This window comes from Scyliorhinus torazame, chromosome 16 (genome assembly GCF_047496885.1).
Source record: "Scyliorhinus torazame isolate Kashiwa2021f chromosome 16, sScyTor2.1, whole genome shotgun sequence".
Taxonomy (NCBI): domain Eukaryota; kingdom Metazoa; phylum Chordata; class Chondrichthyes; order Carcharhiniformes; family Scyliorhinidae; genus Scyliorhinus; species Scyliorhinus torazame.
Window position 1 is genome coordinate 11,424,390 of NC_092722.1, and position 23,277 is coordinate 11,447,666.

At 43.9% G+C, this 23,277-nt stretch overlaps 1 protein-coding gene across 13 annotated transcripts in view; it reads left to right on the plus strand.

Annotated features, from left to right (window-relative positions):
• The window catches only part of rerea (arginine-glutamic acid dipeptide (RE) repeats a), a 708,059-nt gene that overhangs the window by 632,350 nt on the left and 52,432 nt on the right, over positions 1-23,277 (plus strand). For all 13 annotated transcript variants that reach the window (XM_072477931.1, XM_072477930.1, XM_072477934.1 and 10 more), the window contains one exon: positions 18,450-18,609. In XM_072477931.1, coding sequence (XP_072334032.1) covers positions 18,450-18,609 — 160 coding nt within the window. The remainder of the gene's footprint in view (positions 1-18,449; positions 18,610-23,277) is intronic.

Sequence of the window (23,277 nt, forward strand, 5' to 3'; positions counted from 1 at the left end):
CTCTCTCTCTCTCTCTCTCTCTTCCCCCCCCCCCCACCTACACACACACACACACACACACACAGTTCAAAGTGCTCTTTCACTTGCCAGTCCATTGTCTCTTAAAAACGCCATCGCCTCCTCTGGTGTTCCAAAATAATGTTCTCGGTTGTATAAAATCACCCAAAGGCGAGCCGGGTACAACATGCCAAACTTCACCCCCTTTTTTATTTAAATTTAAATTTAGAGTACCCAATTATTATTTTTTCCAATTAAGGGGCAATTTAGCGTGGCCAATCCACCTCCCCTGCACATCTTTGGGGTTGTGGGGGTGAGACCCACACATACATGGGAAGAATGTGCAAACTCCACACGGACAGTGACCCAGGGCCGGGATTCGAACCCGGGTCCTCAGCGCCACAGTTCACCCCCTTTTTAAAGAGGGCAGCCTCTTCACACGATTAAACCCGGCTCTCCTCTTCACCAGGTCCACGCCCAGGTCCTCGTACACCCGAAGCCCTCTCCCATCCCTGGCGCATCTCCTCGTCTGCCTCGCCCATCTCAATATCTTCTCCTTGTCCAGGAACCAGTGAAGACGCACCACCATCGCCCTCGGTGGCTCATTCACCTGCAGCTTCCTCGTCAGCGCCCTGTGCGCTCGATCGACCTCCAGGGGCCAGTCAAAGACCCCCCCCCCCCCCCCCCACATCAACCTCTCCAGCATCTTGGCTGCATAGGAGCGAGCGGCCGCTCCCTCAATGCCTTCAGGCTTCCCCCCGATTCTTAAGTTCTGTCTCCGGGAACAAATTCCCAGGTCCTCCACCTTCTCCCTTAACCGCTTCTGAGTCTTCCGCATCACACCTATTTCGGCCGCCAACAAGGCGTACTCCCCCACCGCCTCCTCCGTGTTCTGAATAGCCTGGCCCTGACATCCAGCCTCTCCTCCACATGGTCAATTCCCGCTTTCAATGCTTCCACCGCCTTGGCCAGGTCCTTCTGGACCTCCCTTCTCTGCCGGCTAAACTTTTCATTTAAAAAGTCCACCAGTTAGTCCATCGACCATTGGGCGGGCAGGGCAGACCCTTTACTCTCCGCCATCTTGACCTGTGTCGCACGAAAATTCTCTTGCTTCAACTCCTCCCTTCTTCTCGATCCACTTCTGGTCCATGGATCCATCCACCAGCCCCACCAGTGGAGTCAAACGTTTCTCTAATCACCCGTACACCATTTTCCCGCAAAACACCCACCCTACAAACGGGGAAATGGTCCATATAAACAGCCTCGAGCGGGAGCTGCCAAATGTGTGACCACTCACACCATGGCCGCCACCAGAAGTCCCCTTTTATTACACTCGATCAGCACAACATAAAATAAAACATGGCTAATGAACTAGAAGTAGTACTGTAGTCAGAGTATCTGAAAATAGTTGATAAGTGTCATCAAATTTAGTTATTCTTTCATGGAAGTAGGGTATCGCCGGCATGTATAGTCCATGCCTAATTGGGCTTGAGGGGATTGTGGTGAGCTGCCTTCTTGAACCACTGTAGTCGATGAGGTGTAGGTGCATCCACAGTGCGATTAGGAAGGCTGTTGTAGGGTTTTGATCCAGCGACCGTGAAGGAACAGCAATTATTGTCTAAATCAGGTAGCTGTGTGGCTTAGAGGAGAACTCGCAGTTGGCGGTGCTCCCATGCATCTGCTGCCCTTGTCCTTCTAGGTGGTAGAGGTCAGGGTTTGGAAGGTGCTATCAAAGGAACTTTGGTGAGTTGCTGCTGTGCATCGTGTAGATGGCACTCACTGATGGCACAGTGCATTAGGGTGATGGAGGGAGTGAATGTTGAAGGTGATGAATGCAATGTCATTAAGCAGATTGCTTTGTCCTGGATGATATTGAGCTTCTTGAGTGTTGAAGCTGCACTTACCCAGGCAAGTGGAGAGTATTCCATCACACTCCTGAACTGTGCCTTGTAGATAGTGGACAGGTTTTGGGGAGTCAGGAGGCAAGTTACTCGCTGCAGAATTCCCAGTCTGTGGCCTGCTCTGCAGCCACATTATTTTGATGGCAGGACTAGTTTGGTTTCTAGTCTATAGTAACACCCCTCTTCACTGCCCCCTGCACCCCTCATGATGTTGCCAGGGGGGGGGAAATGGTTACGTTCTGTCGTGTTTGAGATAGTCATTGCCTGGCACTTATGTGGTGTGATTGTTACTTGCCCCTTTCAACCCAAGCCTGAATGTTGTCCAGGTCCTGTTGCATTTGAACATAGACTGTTTCACTATCAGAGGATTTGCAAATGGTGCTGAACATTGTCCAATCATTACTGAACGTCACCACTTTTGACCTTATGATTGAAGGAAAGTCATCAATGAAGCAGTGAAGGTGGTTAGGCCCAGGACATTACTGTGAGGAACTCCTGTTGTGATCTCCCGGGACTGAGATGTTTGACTTTGGAAAAACCACAACAATTTCCTGTGTCCTGGGTTTGACTCCAGCCAGTGGAGAGTTTTCCTCCTGCTTCCCACTGACTTCAGTTTTGCTAGGGCTCCTTGATGCCACACTCGGTCAAATTATCTCGTAATGCAGTCAATCACACCTTCCCTCTGGAGTTCAGTTTTTTAGTCCATGTTTGGACCAAAGCTGGAATGAGGTGAGGTGCTGAGTAGATTTGGCGTAACCGTAACTGAGCGTCCGTGAGCAGGTTATTGCCGAGCAAGTGCCGCTTGATAGCACCGTTGACAACCCCTTCCATCACTTCGCTGATGATCGAGAACAGACCGATGGGGTGGTAGTTTTCGATCACTATTCACAACTGGATGTGGCAAGACTGCAGAGCTTAGATATCCATTGGTTGTGGATTGCTTAGTTCTGTCCCCCACACGCTGCTCCTGCTGTTTGGCATGCAAGTAATCCTATGTTGTAGCTTCACCAGGTTGACATCCCATTTTTAGTTACTCCTGGTGTATACTCCTGGCATGCCCCCTGCACTCTTCATTGAACCAGGCTTGATCCCCCGGCATGGTGGTAATGGTAGGGTGGGTGATTTGCTGGGCCATGAGGTTACAGATTGTGGTTATATGGAATTTAGCTCTTGCTGATGTCCCACAGTACCCCATGAATGCCCGGTTTTGAGTTGCTACAGCTATTCAGAATCTATCCCATTTAGCATTGTGATGGTGGCACAGAATACAATGGAGGTTATCCTCAATGTGAAGACAAGACTGCAGCGCCACAAAGTAGTCACTCCAATAAATACTGTTTTGAGCAAATGCATCTACATCTTGCTGTAAATTGTTGAGGATGGGGTCAAGTAGGTATTTCCCTCCTGTTGGTTCACTCACCGCCTGCTGCTACCCCGTCTGCCATCTGCACCCTTCAGCACTTAGCCACCTTGGGAGCAGTGGTGCTACAAAATCACTCTTGCTGATGGACATTGAAGTCCCCTACCCAGAATACAGCCTGTGCCCTTGCCACCCTCAGTACATCTTGCAATAGGTGCTTAACAAGGAGGGGTACAGATTCATAAGCAAAGGAGGGGTGGGAAAGCAGTAGGTTGTAATCAGCAGGAGGTGTCCGTGCCCATGTTTGACCTGTTGCCATGAGAATTCATTGATCCAGAGTCGATGTTGAGGACTCCCAGGGCAACTTCCTCCTGACTGTACATCATTGTTTTGCCACCTCTCAGGGTCTGTTGCCAGCAAGGCAGGACATACCGAGGGATGATGATGGTGGTGGTGTCTGGGGCATGATGTATAAGGCATAGTTCCACGAGTATGACTTTACTTGATTGGTCTGTAAGACAGCTCTCCCAATTTTAGCACAAGCTCCCAGATGTTCGTAAGGAGGACTTTGCCGGGTTTGGTGTTGTCATTTCCAGTACTTCAGTCGATGCCAGGCGGTCTGTTCGGTTTCATTACTTTTAGGCCTTGTAGCATTTGAAACAACTAAGTGGCCCGCTCAACCATTTTAGAAGGCATTTCATAGAATTTACAGTGCAGAAGGAGACTATTCGGCCCATCAAGTCTGCACCAGCTCTTTGAAAGAGCACCCTACCCAAGCCCACACCTCCACCCTATCCCCATAACCCAGTAACCCGACCTAACACTAAGGGAAACTTTGGACACTTCAGGGCAATTTACCACGGCCAATCCACCTAACCTGCACATCTTTGGACTGTGGGAGGAAACCGGAGCACCCGGAGGAAACCCACGCGCACACTGGGAGAACGTGGAGACTCCGCACAGACACTGACCCAAGCCGGGAATCGAACCTGGGACCCTGGAGCTGTGAAGCAATTGTGCTATCCACCATGCTACTGTGCTGCCCTTAACCCTAACTGCATTGCTGTTGGTCTGGAGTCACATGAAGGCCAGGCTGGGTAAGGATGGCATATTTCCTTCCCTAAAGGGCATTAGTGAACCATAAAATTTGGGAACTCCGATCCCCGAAAAAATAATGAACACTGGGCCAATTTACATTTTCAAATCTGAGATTGATCTGCACTTTGTTCAAGTAAAGATATGGAGCAACGGTGGATAAATGGCGTTGAAGTACAGATCGGCCATGATCTAAGTGAGTGGCAGAACGGAGGCGATGGGCTGAATGGCCTACTCATGTGAAGGAACTGCAGCTTGTTACAGATGGCTCGCACAATATAATCATATTTGGCTTTGTGAAGCCTACACACTATTAGATAGTGAAGCAGACTAATGGTACAGAAAATGAGCTTCTCAATGGCAACCTCAGTATTTTAACAGCAGTGCTCAAGTGAAATACTGCATTAGAAAAGGTCTTTAACATATCAGTTGTGTGTTACTTAATCCTAAAATACCTGCGAGCAGCAAAGGGCTGTACCATGAGTATTGATTGCTTTTCGGGCCAAACATGTCTCTCAATTTAGGTGAAATAACTTGCAGAAAACAGACTTCCATTTATATTGAAGCTTATAGTTGCTCGATTTTAAGTGACTCTAGATACCAGCTGGATTAACTTTTAAGATATCCTGTTTACAATGTGCCGCATGGCGTCTAGGAAGGCGGCTCCTGATCATAATACATTTGCACAGGAACAAAAACTTCAATTGCTTCCTTTTATAGAGTAAAAGAACCATCTTAACTTGCTGTAGGAACTTGTTGGAACGTCCACAATTGCAGTTGCAAGTAAGCTTTAATGTGAACTGGAATACATGCAGAAATGTAGTCCGAAACAGCTTCAGTGGCTGAGTTAGTACACAGGAGAAAAATAATTGGGGCAATAACAATACTGATCTTCTTTTTCATTTCCTTTAGCAAAAGCTGCTAAATGGATGATTCTTGATTGTCAGTGTCAGGTGACAAAGAACCAATTTGCTTTTCGGATTGGCTTGGGTGGCCAGTGGTGTTGGCAGGGGAGGGGGTGATTTGGAAGGGGGGGGGCGCATGTGATGAAAGCTCCAGGAATACGTCCAACTTGGATTTAGCCACCCTAGTTCCTAATCTTGGCTTTTTTTTTTAAATCATAGAATGTGGGCATTGATGGGCAGCATTTGCTGCCCATTCAGATTGTCCTTCAGAAGGTCATAGAAACATAGAAAACAGGAGGCCATTGCCCTTTAAGCCTGCTCTGCCATTCATTATGATCATTGATTATTAGCCCAATTCGATATTCTAATTCCGCCTACTCCCCATATTCTTTGATCCACTTCGCCCTCAATGCTATGTCTAACTGATTCCTGAAAACATACTATGTTTTTGGCCTCAACAACTGTGGTGAAATATCCTACCAGGACACACTATCTTGACTCGACTATGAGGAGTGACCACTTGAACACGATGCTGCAGGTATACCCAAGTAGGAATTGATGACTATTGGGGAACAAATGGCTAAAAAGTAATTGAGCTGTCCGGAAGGCACAATGGTTAGCACTGCTGCCTCACAGTGCCAGGGGCCTGGGTTTGTTCCAACCTCTGGTCACTGTCTGTGTGGAGTTTGCATGTTCTTCCGTGTCTGCGTGGGTACATTCCAGGTGCTCCAGTGTCCTCCCAGAGTCCAAAGATGTGCCGATTAGGTGGATTGGCCATGTTAAATTGCCCCTTAGTGTCCAAAGATGTGCAAGTTAGATGAGGTTACAGGGATAGGGCAGGCGAAGTGGACCTAGGTCGAGTGCTTTTAGAGGGCCGGTGCAGACTCAATAGGCCGAAGGGCTTCCTTGTGCACTGTAGGGATTCCATGACATTCTAAGTCTAAACATTATTGAGAAAATCAATGAGATACACACCAAATGCTAAACTAACCTGGATAATCTCCATACCTTGGACTATCATAAAACAGAACCAAGATATACGATTTAGTGATGACAGGATTGAAGGACAAGGATGAGCATCCAATGAAATGAGAGATTTCAGACACTTTGTGCAAATGGATCTTCACAAAGGTGGATAATTGTTGATGTACGGTCTGATACATTGGCCATGTAGGTGGTTGAATTTTAATTCCAGTCAGTTTGCTGATACCAGTTTAGACCAAACTATCGGCAAAAGTTCAAATTGAGCCTTATGTGGTTGATCAGAAGTCTGCAAGGGAAACAAAGACCATCTGTTCTACTAAAAGTCTGAGCGCAGATAACTTATAACTATATCATTGGGGCCATTGAGAGACATGTCTGTGCTTTTAGACTGCTGCTTTTTGTGTGTAGTAGGGAAGGAAAGATGATATTTTGAGGACATGGTATCAATAAATTTAAATTGATCCAAGACAAAAATAATTTGGTGGCAAAATTATTAAAGTTACCAGCCGGGTTTAATACCGCATGGCGATCAAGGTAAGAAATTGCACAATCGTTTATGTTTCAAAATCTTCAAATTACAAAATAATTATGATATCATTATCGTCGAACTATCATCTTTATCAGTACTGCTATGTAATATGCTACCTAATTTCGTATTCACCCATTTTGAATTTGTCTCATATCCGTACATTTTCTTACTAGTATTGTAATCTTGTCCATGTATGCACGTTATAGCAAGGAGTAACAATTGGATCAACAGAAATATTAAGGCAAGTTGGAATTGCAGTAAAATAATACATCAGAAATGATCAAAATTAAATTAAACCAATTTGCTCATGAAGTTAAATTGTATCCTGTCCATTATGACAGCATCTGGTTTAATTTCCACAGTAAAATTGGAGGGAGCCATTATGGCTTCATTGGTTTAGGAAGAAATTGGCAATTATGTCCTTAAATGCTTAGCAACTGGGAACGTAATGGAAGTGAGCAACAGCAAAACATTTTAATACACCCATTATCCAGCCTGTTGCAAGCAACATTTCACTGTTCTCTATATAAAAGCACTCCCCAAAGTACAGTACAACATTCTCAATACCATCTGAGCTTGCAGGAACGCTTCCAAAGTAGACCACTCTGCCCCACATATGGTGGTCTTGTATTGACTTTCCTTTGTGTTGGTTGGAGTAAAACAGCTGCTGATATATTCATGCTATTCCTGTGCTTCATAATTTGTGCAACATAATTTGTGCAAAAGAATTTTGCATTCCTTGGGGAGAAAAACCTTGGTCTCTTAATAGCATGTGGTTGCTGAAATTTAAATGCTGCATGCATGATGATGTTGGCCAGATACCCAGGTAAAGATGAGCACTTATGGAAGGTATTCCATCGAGACAGTACCTTTTTATTTGTGTGTGTGTGTGTAAATTCCCCACTATATGCTACAAATTGTGATCTGCGAAACCAATAAATATTACTAGACCCCCAATAACGATGCATATTTGTGAAGTCTGGAGTCAATATGAAAGCAATGCAGTAAACATAATGAAATAATAAAACTGAATGCAGAGGCCCAAAGCTGCGTGAAAATTTGTATTTCATGCTAGTTACATTGCATGTTTGTGATGGGGCACGTTACTCTACTGTGCTATGTGACTTTGGTTTCAGCTCTAACAATATGCCAACAAAAAATTAAACCTCTAAAATGCTTGTTATAGGGTAAAGTAGGAAAGATCCAAGTGTATAAATGAAAGATATTTGTGCACAACGTCTTTGTGGCTAAATCAAGAGCAGCATTGGTGTGGACCTAGGAGCAGGGTGTATGCTTCTGTCACAAACAGGAATGCTGCATTATATAGGCAAGACTTAACGTTTTAAAATTGGAGGAATGAGGTTGAAATCTTCATACATGGCTGAAAAACTGATACTTTTAAGTGAACTGTTTCTTTGTGAAGCATACATGCACGGTAGCACAGTGGTGAGCACTGTTGCTTCACAGTGCCAGGGTCCCAGGTTCGATTCCCTCTTGGGTCACTGTCTGTGCAGAGTCTGCACGTTCTCCCCGTGTCTGCGTGGGTTTCCTCCGGGTGCTCAAGTTTCCTCCCATAAGTCCTGAAGGACGTGCTTGCTGGGTGAATTGGACATTCTGAATTCTCCCTCTGTGTGTCCAAACATGCGCCGGAATGTGGCGACTAGGGCTTTTCACAGTAACTTCATTGCAGTGTTAATGTAAGCCTACGTATGACAATAATAGATTATTATTATGTTTCATTCATGCCACACATACACGTGCACGCAGACGCGTGTTCAAATGTCATTTAAAATTTCCATCACTTTTCCCTGTAGCTGAGAGGGTGAGAGGGTGAATGATGACCAGGGGTGGTGTTGAACCAGCTGTTTGCAGACCAATCTCTCCATTCTTCTTTAGTCCTCTCTCCTGGCAAAATACCTCGTCTCTGCTGGGCATACATTTCCCAGATGGCTCAGCTTAAAAATTCAGAAATGCGGCTGAAAAGCTTGAGTCTCAGTACTTTGTGTTTTACTTTATCATCAATCAGTCAAAGAGTTGCCATTTTTTTAAATAAAAAGACTATGGTGGTGCAGTGGTTAGCACTGTTGCCTCAGCGCCAGGGACCAGAGTCCGATTCTCACCTTGGATGACTGTGTGGAGTTTGCAGTTTCTACCCGTGTCTGCGTGGGTTTCCTCCGGGTGCTCCAATTTCCTCCCACAGTCTAAAGATGTGCAGGGTAGGTGGATTGGACATGCTAAATTGCCCCTTCGGGTGAGGGCGGGGGATAGGGCTTAGGCAAGGTCGTCTTTTAAAGGGTCGGTACAGACTAAATGGGCCGAATGTCCTCTCTCTGTACTGTAGAGATTCTACAAAGGTGAAAGAATTTTAATGCCAATTTCAATCATTAATTCAAAAATGCTTCTCTATCTCTGTTTTCCTTACATTAACCTGACATTAAGCAAGAGGGTAGCCAGGGAAAGGGTTGGCCCACTGAAGGATAGGCAAGGGAATCTATGTGTGGAGCCAGAGGAAATGGGCGAGGTACTAAATGAATACTTTGCATCAGTATTCACCAAAGAGAAGGAATTGGTAGATGTTGAGTCTGGAGAAGGGGGTGTAGATAGCCTGGGTCACATTGTGATCCAAAAAGACGAGGTGTTGGGTGTCTTAAAAAATATTAAGGTAGATAAGTCCCCAGGGCCTGATGGGATCTACCCCAGAATACTGAAGGAGGCTGGAGAGGAAATTGCTGAGGCCTTGACAGAAATCTTTGGATCCTCGCTGTCTTCAGGGGATGTCCCGGAGGACTGGAGAATAGCCAATGTTGTTCCTCTGTTTAAGAAGGGTAGCAAGGATAATCCCGGGAACTACAGGCCGGTGAGCCTTAGTTCAGTGGTAGGGAAATTACTGGAGAGAATTCTTCGAGACAGGATCTACTCCCATTTGGAAGCAAATGGACGTATTAGTGAGAGGCAGCACGGTTTTGTGAAGGGGAGGTCGTGTCTCACTAACTTGATAGAGTTTTTCGAGGAGGTCACTAAGATGATTGATGCAGGTAGGGCAGTGGATGTTGTCTACATGGACTTCAGTAAGGCCTTTGACAAGGTCCCTCATGGTAGACTAGTACAAAAGGTGAAGTCACACGGGATCAGGGGTGAGCTGGCAAGGTGGATTCAGAACTGGCTAGGCCATAGAAGGCAGAGGGTAGCAATGGAGGGATGCTTTTCTAATTGGAGGGCTGTGACCAGTGGTGTTCCACAGGGATCAGTGCTGGGACCTTTGCTGTTTGTAGTATATATAAATGATTTGGAGGAAAATGTAACTGGTCTGATTAGTAAGTTTGCAGACGACACAAAGGTTGGTGGAATTGCGGATAGCGATGAGGACTGTCTGAGGATACAGCAGGATTTAGATTGTCTGGAGACTTGGGCGGAGAGATGGCAGATGGAGTTTAATCCGGACAAATGTGAGGTAATGCATTTTGGAAGGGCTAATGCAGGTAGGGAATATACAGTAAATGGTAGAACCCTCAAGAGTATTGAAAGTCAAAGAGATCTAGGAGTACAGGTCCACAGGTCATTGAAAGGGGCAACACAGGTGGAGAAGGTAGTCAAGAAGGCATACGGCATGCTTGCCTTCATTGGACGGGGCATTGAGTATAAGAATTGGCAAGTCATGTTGCAGCTGTATAGAACCTTAGTTAGGCCACACTTGGAGTATAGTGTTCAATTCTGGTCGCCACACTACCAGAAGGATGTGGAGGCTTTAGAGAGGGTGCAGAAGAGATTTACCAGAATGTTGCCTGGTATGGAGGGCATAAACTATGAGGAGCGATTGAATAAACTCGGTTTGTTCTCTCTGGAACGAAGGAGGTTGAGGGGCGACCTGATAGAGGTCTACAAAATTATGAGGGGCATAGACAGAGTGGATAGTCAGAGGCTTTTCCCCAGGGTAGAGGGGTCAATTACTAGGGGGCATAGGTTTAAGGTGAGAGGGGCAAGGTTTAGAGTAGATGTACGAGGCAAGTTTTTTACGAAGAGGGTAGTGGGTGCCTGGAACTCGCTACCGGAGGAGGTAGTGGAAGCAGGGACGATAGGGACATTTAAGGGGCATCTTGACAAATATATGAATAGGATGGGAATAGAAGGATACGGACCCAGGAAGTGTAGAAGATTGTAGTTTAGTCGGGCAGTATGGTCGGCGCGGGCTTGGAGGGCCGAAGGGCCTGTTCCTGTGCTGTACATTTCTTTGTTCTTTGTTCTTTGACTTCGAAGGACAATTGAAATTGCAATCCCAGCATCAGTAAATCCCAGCATCAGTTCCCCTCTGCAAGCTCCTGCAGTGTACCGTTGAAACTGCCTCACACATCACACAATTTCTTTCCTTGCAGTGTTCAGCTGTAGAAAAATGGACACAAATGGACAAACAATCATCATTGCGTATAGTATAGATTATGGTTTCAAGCGGTTATTGGATAGGCACATGGAGCACACCAGAATGACAGGGAGTGGGATAGCTTGATCTTGGTTTCGGACAAAGCGTTTTATCATAGAATCTACAGTGCAGAAGGAGGCCATTCAGCCCATCGAGTCTGCACCGGCTCTTGGAAAGAGCACCCTACCCATGGTCAACACCTCCACCCTATCCCCATAACCCAGCAACCCCACCCAACACTAGGGGCAATTTTGGACACTAAGGGCAATTTATCATGGCCAATCCACCTAACCTTGGCACAACATCGAGGGCCGAAGGGCCTGGCCTGTTCTGTGCTGTACTGTTCTATGTTCTATGGCTGTTTCAGTGTCCACTGTTTAAAGCAACCTTAGTAGAAGGAGGGAAATGTACCCTTAAGAGAAATCTTTTAAAATAAAGTTGGCAGCCCACATAAAGGCATAAAATGATTTTTTTTTTGTCTTTCATTTGATGTTGCTTTTGGTGGAGAACAATATAACTCTCTAGCCCTTTGAAGAGTAAAAAAAAATGAGGCGTTAGAAAAGAGTTTTTGTATTTTTGCTGACAGCCTTTATGTATCTCCTTGGAGAAATAGGTTTTTTTTCCTGCTATTTCCAGGCAAATCTCTTCTGTATTTTGCAAAAAGATTTTTCCTGTAGCTAATGTCATTTAGTTATCACCTTAGGAGATTCAGAGACAGAACTGATGATCCTGTTAAACCACTTCAGCTGCGTCTACAGACGATCTTTCATCCTTCGAAGCTGCTGTCATTAAATATAGCATTGCCTATGTATATTTTATAGGGTGACCCTGACAGATGTCAGGTTGATGTTCTGCAGGGACGAAGGGATTGTGGATTTAATGAGGAGCAGATAAATAGAAAAATATTTACTGTAGGCAGACTTACAGTCATAGCTTGTGTGATAAAAGGCCTGTGCTAGTGGAATGTCAGACTAATCTAATTAACAAAACTAACCCTATAAAAACAATCTTGCCCATTATGAATAAAGATTAATTTTTATTTTAAAACCATGAATTTAATGTTCCAAAATGCTAATTCAGTTTGTTCTGAAAGACCCCATGCATTTTTGCTCCTTCTCCTCCGCCTGATGTTCACGAGCCTCCCCAACAGTGACAACTCCTCTAGAAGGGTTTCCCTCACTTTCAAAACTGTGTTTAACACTCCACTGCTTAAAAAGCCTATCCTGATTTTTTCTGTGGCATGTAATCATTGCCCCATTGCCAATTTCCATTGTCAGGTTCTGAAACCCAATTTTGCGCTCACCCCTTTTTCCCATTTCCTGTTGGAATCCCTTCAGTCCAGCCTCTGTAACTACCACGCGGTCCATCTCCATTGGTCTGCTCTATACATGTCACAAATTTGCCAATGCACCAGTTGCAATGGCTTCCCCTCTGCATTTGTTGCCAGAAATCAACATTTCAAGTTGTGGAAGACCCAGAATATCTTATGGCCTATCATTGGCAGGAATTAAGTTATTCTGTTTGACTCTGACCCTGTAGAATCCTGCCCCAGATTCCATCTCCTTCAGGAATTCTCAGCTGACTTTCCAAACCCTGTGTGCAGTCCCATCGGAAGAACTGATTTCTTAACAGCTTCAACTCTTGTGCAACCCAACCTTTCACCTGCCTTGTTAACGTCCTTGTCAACTCCAGTCTCAAACTTTTCCAGTGTTTCTCTCAAATGATGTCTCAGCTCCACTCTGTATCGCCCAAAACACCAATTTGTGTTCATCCTTCTCATCGGTCATCCTCCTCTTCGGTTCTTTTCAACCTGTTGTTCTCTCTCGTCCATCGCTGGCCTGCTGTACGTCCCTTCCCCCCCACCCTATATCATTGATACCCGGGCCATTGGTCATCTTATATGCGCACTTTGTCTTGCTGCACTCTTTCTCCCATCTTCAAAGCTCTCCTTAAAACCCACTTCTTCGACAGTATAAAAGCAGAATACTGTGGATTCTGAAAATCTGCAATAAATGCTGGAAATGCTCAGCAGACCAGTGACCGACCTGAAATGTTAACCCTGTTTCTCTCTCCATTGATGCTGCCAGACTTGCTGAGTATTTGCAGCATCCTCTTTATTCATTTCTTGGACAACACATTTGACCACCTTCCCTTCTTTCTCTTCTGTTCTTGCTTGAACCCGATTCCCAATTGTGAAATACTTTGGATGCTGTGCTATGTTCAGAAGTATTGTACTAAATCAAACATTTGAACTATAGTTACATTTTTCTTCCGTGTCCAGTGATTCAATGTGATTTTCCTTTAAAGTTAATTATTGGTCTTCCAGCTACCTTTCCTCATATGGGCAGCACGGTAGCACAAGTGGATAGCACTGTGGCTTCACAGCGCCAGGGTCCCAGGTTCGATTCCCCGCTGGGTCACTGTCTGTGCGGAGTCTGCACGTTCTCCCCGTGTGTGCGTGGGTTTCCTCCGGGTGCGCCGGTTTCCTCTCACAGTCCAAAGACGTGCAGGTTAGGTGGATTGGCCATGATAAATTGCCCTTGGTGACCAAAAAGGTTTGGAGGGGTTATTGGGTTACGGGGATAGGGTGGAAGTGAGGGCTTGGGTGGGTTGGTGCAGACTCGATGGGCCAAATGGCCTCCTTCTGCACTGTATGTTCTATATGAAATTTAAATTATCTTGCAAACTAGACTTGTACTAGAGCTGAACTGGAACAGTTTGGCTTTAACCAAATTAAACGTGTGTTGAATTGATCTTAATTTTGACCATTATATTGGCTTCCAAATCACTTAAATCTGACTCGTTTAACACACAGGTGCTGCCGGTTCATTAAAATCAGAAACACGGGCAGCACGGTGGCACAGTGCATAGCACTCCTGCCTCATGGTGCCGAGATCCCAGGTTCGATCCCGGCTCTGGGTCACTGTCCGTGTGGAGTTTGCACATTCTCCCCGTGTCTGCATGGGTTTCGCCCCCACAACTCAAAGATGTGCAGGGTAGGTAGATTGGCCACGCTAAATTGCCCCTTAATTGGAAAAAATAAATTGGGTACTCTAAATTTTTTTTTTTTTAAATCAGAAACACTGCACACCCCCATTCCTGAAATATTATTATCCATACAGAACTATTTTTGTCATTCACAGAATAAAAGGGACACTGATTTCCCAAAGTGTCTCAAGATTGAGGAGTGAGGGTGAAGATGATTAAAAAAGAGTTGATGGAAATTATTTCCTCTGGTGGGAGGGGTCGCGAACAAGAGAATATAATCTGATGAGAGAAAGGCTGCCCAGGAACCCTGACGGGAAGCACTCTGTCACAAAAGGCGCTGGAAACCTGGAAAGCTTCCCTTCCTCCACCCCAAGAAATGCTGTGGAGGCATTGAAACTTTCAAAACTCAAATTGATAGATTTTAAGTTACGTTATTGACAGTTAAAGAACCAAAGTGAGTAGATGAAGTGAGGATACAAATCAGTAATTACCTAATTGAATGGTGGAACTGATTAGAGTGGGCTATTGATGTTCCTATTCTCCTCAATGGGAACTACACGGTATAAACCGATAAAACACCCTCACTTTGATTTCTCGTTTGCATCCTTTGTTGACAGCATCTGACACAAAAGTGAGAGCACAGCAATTGATGTCAAAGCTCCGATTAAAACAAAGCCACTGGCCAAAGGCTTTAGCCCCTCATACTTGTGCCCATGGAACCTTGAAGTCCCAGTAGGGTTCTGAAGTAAATGTGCAGGCTGGTGTATTGTTTACAATATCTTTGAAATATACTGGCTCATATTGACCGTGGGAAGTTCCAATATGGGAATAGCGCTTGTGCTTTTGCTTGTTGCAGACTGCTGGTGCTATGAATTTGGGTGTTGCGTAAAGTAATCCAGGGGGTCGGAGAGAATTATGTGTTTACCACGTTAGAACCAGCTGAGGTTTTTTCCAGATTTCGTCTGTATTCCTGGGCTGTTGCCAACAACCAATAACCGCAACATCAACACTCCTTAAATAAGTATAAACAAAAAAGCACAAGGACTAGTGGTGCGGCTAGGGGGTGGGGTTGTTGCTGGTGGAAGAGCCACGAGGGACTGAGAAAAAGCTAGCCAATTCACACACTGGTGCTTTTCTGCAACCAACATTAGCATCACCGCTAGCACTCAGCAAATTGCAGTAAGTAGCTTCTGAAGCAGTCACCACTGTCTACAGTATACCCACAACCGTATAACTGTTTTGTGTACTATGCACATCATTAATGTAAAGTACATGATGTTTGCAATGTAACTTGAAAACAAATTCAAATAAAATGAGCTGAATGAGATCAGTGCCACAACCTCAGGACAATATTACTGTGTCCATTTCTGTTTGTTTCTTTTAATTTAGAGTACCCAATTATTTTTTTCCAATTAAGGAGCAATTTAGCGTGGTCAATCCACCTACCTGCACAAATATTTGGGTTGTGGGGGTGAGACCCATGCAGACACTGGGAGAATGTGTAAACTCCACACCGACGAACTCGGGACCTCAGCACCGCGAGGCAGCAGTGCTAACCACTGTGCCACTGTACTGCCCCAATATCACTGTGTCCAATTAAGGCTATAACCTCAAATGCAATTCCCATGGTGCATATTTTTGGGGGATTAATATCACTGCGTTGGTTCTGAATTTTTTGCAGTGGGGAATGATGAATGTATCAGCCAAAATTTGTGCCAGAACTGTTTTTGGTTGTAAACTATATGGGCCCCTACGTGGTGTTAAACCTTTGTTTACCCAAGGCAGCATAACCTGGCACTGTGCGAAAAATACAACCGGTGCTTATACTGTGCATTGAATGTCTCATGGAGCTGATAAAGGTTGGGTGGTAAAGAGGTGCTTTCGCGTAAGGTGGTTAACATTTTATTCAGTTAACAATGGCTGTTGCTATGCACATATTGAAACTAGAGCGCGGAAGTTAATCAGAAATGAGAGGCAGGACAGGAAACCAAGTTGACAAATAGGGGAATGATGTGCTGTGCTGCATAGCGTTGGAAACTTGGTAATCATTACAAGCTGCTCTTGCCAATAACATTTATGCGTATTAGTTTGCACGCAGAAAAGCAGGAGATTATTTGCTTGGTTGACTTCTGAAGAAAGGATCTTTGATCGATGATTTGCTTCAAAGTATTGATTTTCAGAGTAGCTTTGGTCACTGTAGACTTGAAGCATGTTTTGATTAACGTTCAATTGACTATGTACACGTTGAAACTAGGAACCATTTTGCTCCCATTTGTTCCTTTTTGCAGTCAGATCGGCATGTTCTTTTGTTTATGCATGATCACTGCCGCCCATCCAGTTTTCAGTGTGTGGTTCCTAATCCCTTTGATTCACTGCACTTCAACCTACATGGACTCTTAATCCCTGAACAGTGATGCAAAGCAGGATAGTTAATGAAATCTGGACTGGATTTTCAAATCCCGTCTCTGTCTTTTCTTCTGCCTGCTTTGTTCTCTTACACCCTGCACAAAAGGTGCTGGGATTACATTCAGTTCACCATCAAATCAGCTTAGTTGGGATTTATAGGAGGGTAATGAAGATTTTTTTAACACTTATTGGGGTTTTTTTTTTAATTGAAAGCTAAATCACTGTTGTGAGTACAGTATGAGGGTTTACTGTGGAAGATTTTTGGCGTAATTAGAGTTACTGGTGGCTAATAGTGTTCCACGCGAACATGGGCCAGAGCGAGTCAATGGGCTAGGAATTTGTCTCTGTTTGGGAGGGAGGAGGGGGCATGAAACAAGTGATATTGATCAGCCACACAGGGCAGGGTGTTTAGTTATATTGCCATCGCTGGAATTAAACGTCAGGAGTGACCACCTGCTTTGAGTTCGTGTTCAAGACAAAGTTCTTACTGACTTTGGAAGGAGGAAGAGCGAAGAAAAAGGAATGAGCATCATCATCCCCGCAAACAATCACTTTGCTATTTTGTGAAGCTGCTGGGAGAATAAACGGAACCGCAGTGTGCTTGTTTTCTTTTTGGATAAAATGCTACTGCTGTAGGGATCAATTTTCATGTCAGATCTGTCCCGTGAGTTGCTAATTTGGCAGTCAGCGACTTTTAAGCTTGCAGGGTACCCACCTGAAACAAACGTTATGCCCATTAAGCGAGATAATTGGGATCCTGACACCTGTATCAGGAGCCCACACCTAATTTTGGACGGGCAGCTAGGGATGGGCGATAAATGCTGGCCGAGCCAGTGAAGCCCACATCCCGTAAAAAAATTAATTTCTGAAAACTGGGCAGCGCATGCACCTCTCAGTTTCTTCTGGGTCTGCAGCCTCCGGGCCATCAGTACGTGAAGGAAATTTCTGTTAAAGCCCTAAAGTACCTCAGATTTCATTGATTTTTTTTTTGAACTAGAGAAACAGAATTTGTATCTCTAGTCCCACATCGTAGCAGATTGTGAAGGAGGCACCGCGGTGTTAACCCTGAAGGCAATCGTGCAAGACGAAAATAGAAAATTTTATATCACAAAAGAGGTTAAATGAAAAATTCATTCTGAAGCTCTATTCACAACCTGCACTTTATATTTTCCATCTATTTTATGCTGTCAAAGGAAAATGAAGCACAAAATACTTGATCTTCGGTGCCTGGGAATAATTTAGCATTTTTGAGTATTACACTCATAACCACATAATACTGGAAAAGCTTTCCTGATTACGAAGAGAGTTTTCTGTAGAGTGTTTATAGTTGCTGCATATTGAATACAAATCATTAAACAATAGAAATGCAGAGGCCTGGTGGTTTCGGACATATGTATTTTTGCACCTATTTTTTTCAACTTGCTCTACTGAAGAGGGCAACTTGTGAAGGTTTGTTTGAAGGATTCTTGGGAAAGTCTCCAGCCCTGAGGCTCAGCAGACTATTTGATGATAAGAAAGTCACAGTGGAAGCCAATTAAATTTCAACCGAAATTCATGGGTTCACTTTCCAATAGAGATTACTAATGATCACTGAATGGTTATTTCCGATGTGTTTTCTATGATTAAGAACACAAAATAATCCCCAGTTAAATTTCCACCTGATAATCAATCACTTATAGACTGGGATTCTGCAGTGGGCACTTTGAGCTTGCATAGAAATTATGTTTTGCGTGCAAAATGAAATTTGGAGCAGGCTTTTCATTTGTATCCATTAGTGGTAGTGGTTGCAAGATGTCAAAAGGTTTGGGATCCAGAATGGTGCTTCAGTGCAAGTGATGTTATGGACCAAGCATTCTTTTTTCTTTAACAGGGTGAGCTGGTGACATTTTATTACTATTGGAAAAAAACTCCCGAAGCAGCCAGCTCTCGTGCTCATCGTAGACATCGCAGACAGGCGGTATTTAGAAGAATTAAAACACGTACTGCAACAACCCCAGTGAATCCATCTCGACCACCATCTGGTGAATTCTGTAAGTTCTGCTCACGAATTGATTGTCGCTTAGACTTTTGAAGACAGAATGCTTGTGGGACTGGACAATTTATATAATTAGCTAATTATCCAAACCGTTCCAGCCAGTTGTTTTAGATTGATTTCTAATTAGCAGAGTAGATTCTGAATTTTGACAACTATGAGCTGAGAAAAATATGATGGCTCAAAGTAGCCTAGACTTACAAAGTAAAAAAATATTTGAATTTCAAACAATTCAATGGCTGCAGCTTAAACCACAACAGTTGTTTCATTTCTCAATAGTTAACCACCAGTTGACCCGTTAAGTTCTTGCATCAGAATGTTCATCAGCACATAAAATACATAAATACTTTATTTGCATTTCAAATTCTAGAAATAAATTTGGGATTCTCAGTATTCAGTGACATAAAATGATTTGTGTTGCAAATATTAATACTTATTGAAAGCAATGAAAATTAAACATACAGGTAGCATCCATGTTTTTTCCGTGAATGCTATTTAAAGTAGAAGTGACAAATGCATTTGTTCTGCATGTTCGTTTGTGGAATGTTTCGAACCACAAAAGTGGCCACAGTCACGACAAAAGTCTTAAGCCATTGCACCCAGTTCTTAAAAACACCCGAGTGTGGCCTTATGGCCTTAATTAAATATCATTGACACCTTGTCATTAGGACAATAAATGCTGTAAATTGTAAAGAAGCATTTTAAAGAAGCCAATGATGTAACTCTGTTCCTTTCAACAATTTTGCATTTAGAAATGTGTGGGAGAGGGCTGTACGGTGGCGCAGTGGGTTAGCCCTGCTACCTCACGGCGCCGAGGTCCCAGGTTCAATCCCGGCTCTGGGTCACTGTCCGTGTGGAGTTTGCACATTCTCCCCGAGTTTGCGTGGGTTTCGCCCCCACAACCCAAAGATGTGCAGGGTAAGTGGATTGGCCACACTAAATTGCCCCTTAATTGGAAAAAATGAATTGGGTACTCTAAATTTATATTTAAAAAAAAAAAAAAAAAAATTTGTTGGAGACAGCTGAAGATAAAACAGAGAATGATGCAAATGTTACCACTCCCTGTGCCCCATTTATGAGAACAGTATTCTGTCGGGCACCTCTTGTAGGCAACAGGGTGAAATGTCTCAAGACTTTTGTCGTGACTGTGGCCACTTTTGTGGTTCGAAACATTCCACAAACGAACATGCAGAACAAATGCATTTGTCACTTCAAGTATAAATAGCATTATTGAAATTAACTGGTCACACACTTCATGCTCTAACTTTCTCTGAAACTCAGCACACTACCATACAAAGGTGGGCCTGTGCTTACTGTGTTATGAAATTGTGTATGCAGTTCGGTACAGTACTTTTTAGATGAGCTAGCGTGCCTTTCTTGTGTAGTCACTACATTCTGGTGAGCAGTACACAATAGCAGCATTAGCCTGTACCTAAATGTGGTGAAAACTTGTGTCACAGACAGCAGGGCAGTTGATTTAAACAGCATTAATTCCTCCTCTTTCTACCCATCTGTAGACTGTTTCAAAAATGGAGGCATTTTTCACAACTTCTGGTTTTTGTATCGTCCAGTTCTAGGAATAACCCAACCACAAACTTGAGATAGGATGAACTCAAAAGGGTTAGTTTATTTGCACACACTCCAAACACAAGAGGAGGGTCACAATGTTGCCGCCACGCTCAGAATGTAAAGAGAGGGATAGGTAAAAGAAGGATTTACAGTGCAGAGGCCACAAAAAATAAATATTGGCCCACGTAAGGGTTCCAGAGTCCAGAGTAGAAGTCCAATGAGGTATTCCTTCATGGAGGTTGGTGGGCTGAAAACTGATGTTATGCAATTCACTTTTCCGGTGGTGTTGACTTCACATGATGAGATTAGCGTGCAGGGATGCGCCAGTATTGTAGGCGTTGTACAGATGGTTGAGCAGAAGCAGCGCAGATGGGGTCCTGAGCTCAAACTAGGCAGAGTTCATTGCCTGTGAGGCTGCCAGTTAGACGGTAAACAGCAGAATGAGCTTTGCAGTTCAACAAGACAATATTACTGTTTTCCCAAGCCAGAGGCCCATGGTGCAAAACTCCCACCTCTCCGCACTGTATTTGACAAGGGATACACATCCCTCACTTGGCTTCCCAAGATTGATAAACGTCTCAACCTTTGTCTTAGCAGGTGATCAGATTCCTGTTGGCCAGCCAGGGTTATGAAACAATTTATGGGCTTGTTATGGCTCTCTTTGAATTTGGCCCACGGGGGATGATTAGTGCCTCCCCAGAGATAACGATGTGCGAGTTTCCCCGATACTGCCATGCAGCTCCATTTGTTTGGAAATCACAAGCAAACATAGATTTAGCCAATTTAAGAATATTTGTTCAGTTTTTAAGATTTTATAAAAAGCCATGAGGATAGTTCTATTTTTTTTAAATAAAAATATATGGTGTGAGGTCTTAATTCCTCACTCGTGATCATTCCTGCGGCATTGTGACAACTTGCTGCTTTACAATGGAATTGATGTGACATCTAACCAGATAGCAGATCGCCATTTTGAAAAGTCGATCAGTTTTGGTGAAATTTGCACCACGTGGATAAGTAAAGACCAAGCATTTGAGGAGTGGGATGTTAACATTGCATTGATTATTGTAGCACCATTAAGTGCAGTGCGGAAGTCCTAATGAAGCAGTGGCATAAGTGAGCAAACGGGTATGTTAATTTATTCTTTTAAATTAAAACTTAATTTGAGTACAGACCTAAAAAAAAGAAAAAGCCAGCTGTGCGACAAAATAAGAAGTTGAATTTTTATTTGAATATAAATCTTGTTCTTGCATTTGTACTTGTTTCATTTTTTCTAAAACAAAATGCGAGAATTCCCATTTGGGGGGTTTCCAGTTTTCCTTCGTTTGTTGCTAGGACCTGGGCAATCCTGACAAGAGGGCTGCATTTGCCAATCAGGTTTCCCTAAAAGGTCCTGGTGCTCCCACAATGATGTTGGTTAGGGCATTCCAGGATGTTAACCAAGTGATAATGAAAGAACAGCAATATGTGTGCACCAGGGTGATGTGTGACTTCGCAAAGAACTTGGAGATGATGTTCCCATTACATCCCTTACTTGTCTCCTCCTTCATTATAGATTTCACCGGGAAGAGGGTGGTTGTTGCGAAGTAAGAGTTGTTGCAGAGTGCATCCTGTATCTGTTAGATTTTTTAATGCTGTTTGTTCACAATGGCAATTTTCAGTTTGTTTACAGGACACGAGAGAACTCTTCCAAGATCTGTTCTGCTGGTAGTTAGCAGAAATTCTGACTCTTGCTCTAATGCAAAATAGTTACGAGCATTAAATAGTAAAATGTTTATCACAGAATTTACACTGCAGAAGGAGGCCATTCGGCCCATCGAGTCTGCACCGGCCCTTGGAAAGAGCACCCTACCCAAGCCCACACCTCCACCCTATCCCCCGCAACCCAGTAACCCCACCCAACCCTTTTGAACACAAAGGGCAATTTAGCATGGCCAATCCACCTAACCCGCACATCTTTGAACTGTGGAAGGAAACCGGAATACCCGGCGGAAATCCACGCAGACACGGGGAGAACGTGCAGACACCGCACAGACAGTGACCCAAGCGGGGAATCGAACCTGGGACCCTGGAGCTGTGAAGCAACTGTGCTAACTACTATGCGACCGTGCTGCCCTGTTTAGCACAAGAGTCTGTGCTTTGGAGACTGTTCAGTTTGAATGAGCTCGCTGCACAAAAAATAACACTTCCTTTTGAAACGAATCACGCATTTGCACTGCATTCACTGACTTATGATGTAAAACTAGACATCCCGTTTCAGAATGACATAATTGTGTGTGGGTTTCATTTCCCATTACTTTTTCCCCCAAATTTTCGCCCTTCTGGGGACCCACCGTAAAACCATCTGAAAATATTCCAAATTGAGAAGGCCTGAATAGAAGGAAGGCAATACATTACTGTTTATTTTGTGGCAACAATTGTACAATTTATATTAACAGCTGTAATTCCAGTACGGCAAATAAAATGAAGTGACGGGGTGACACAGTGGTTAGCACTGATGCCTCACACGCTGAGGACCCGGGTTCAGATCCCGGCCCTGGGTCACTGTCCGCGTGGGGTTCGCACATTCTCCCCGTGTCTGCGTATGCTTCACCCCCACAACCCAAAGATGTGCAGGGTAGGTGGATTGGCCACGCTAAATTGCCCCTTAATTGGAAAAAATGAATTGGATACTCTAAATTTATTAAAAAAATATATAAAATGAAGTGACAAACTTACAATGTATAGAAGCATATTTTGACTAAATGAATGAAAATGCAGCTTCAGTAAAATCTTTTTTTTTTTTAACGTCTGGGATAACAAATATCACAGAATTGTTACGGTGCAGAAGGGAGGCCATTCGGCCCATCACGTCTGCACTGGTTCTCCAAATGAGCATCATAACTTAATGCCATTCCCCTGCTCTTTCCCCCTGTACCCTAGCACATTGTTTCTATTCAAGCAATCACCTAATGCCCTCTTGAATGCCTCAATGCAACCTGCCCCCACCACACTTCCAGACCGTGCATTCCAGACCCAAACCACTCGTTGTGTGAAAAAGCTTTTCCTCACATCACATTTTCTTCTTTTGCAAATCACCGTAAGTCTGTGCCCCCCTCGT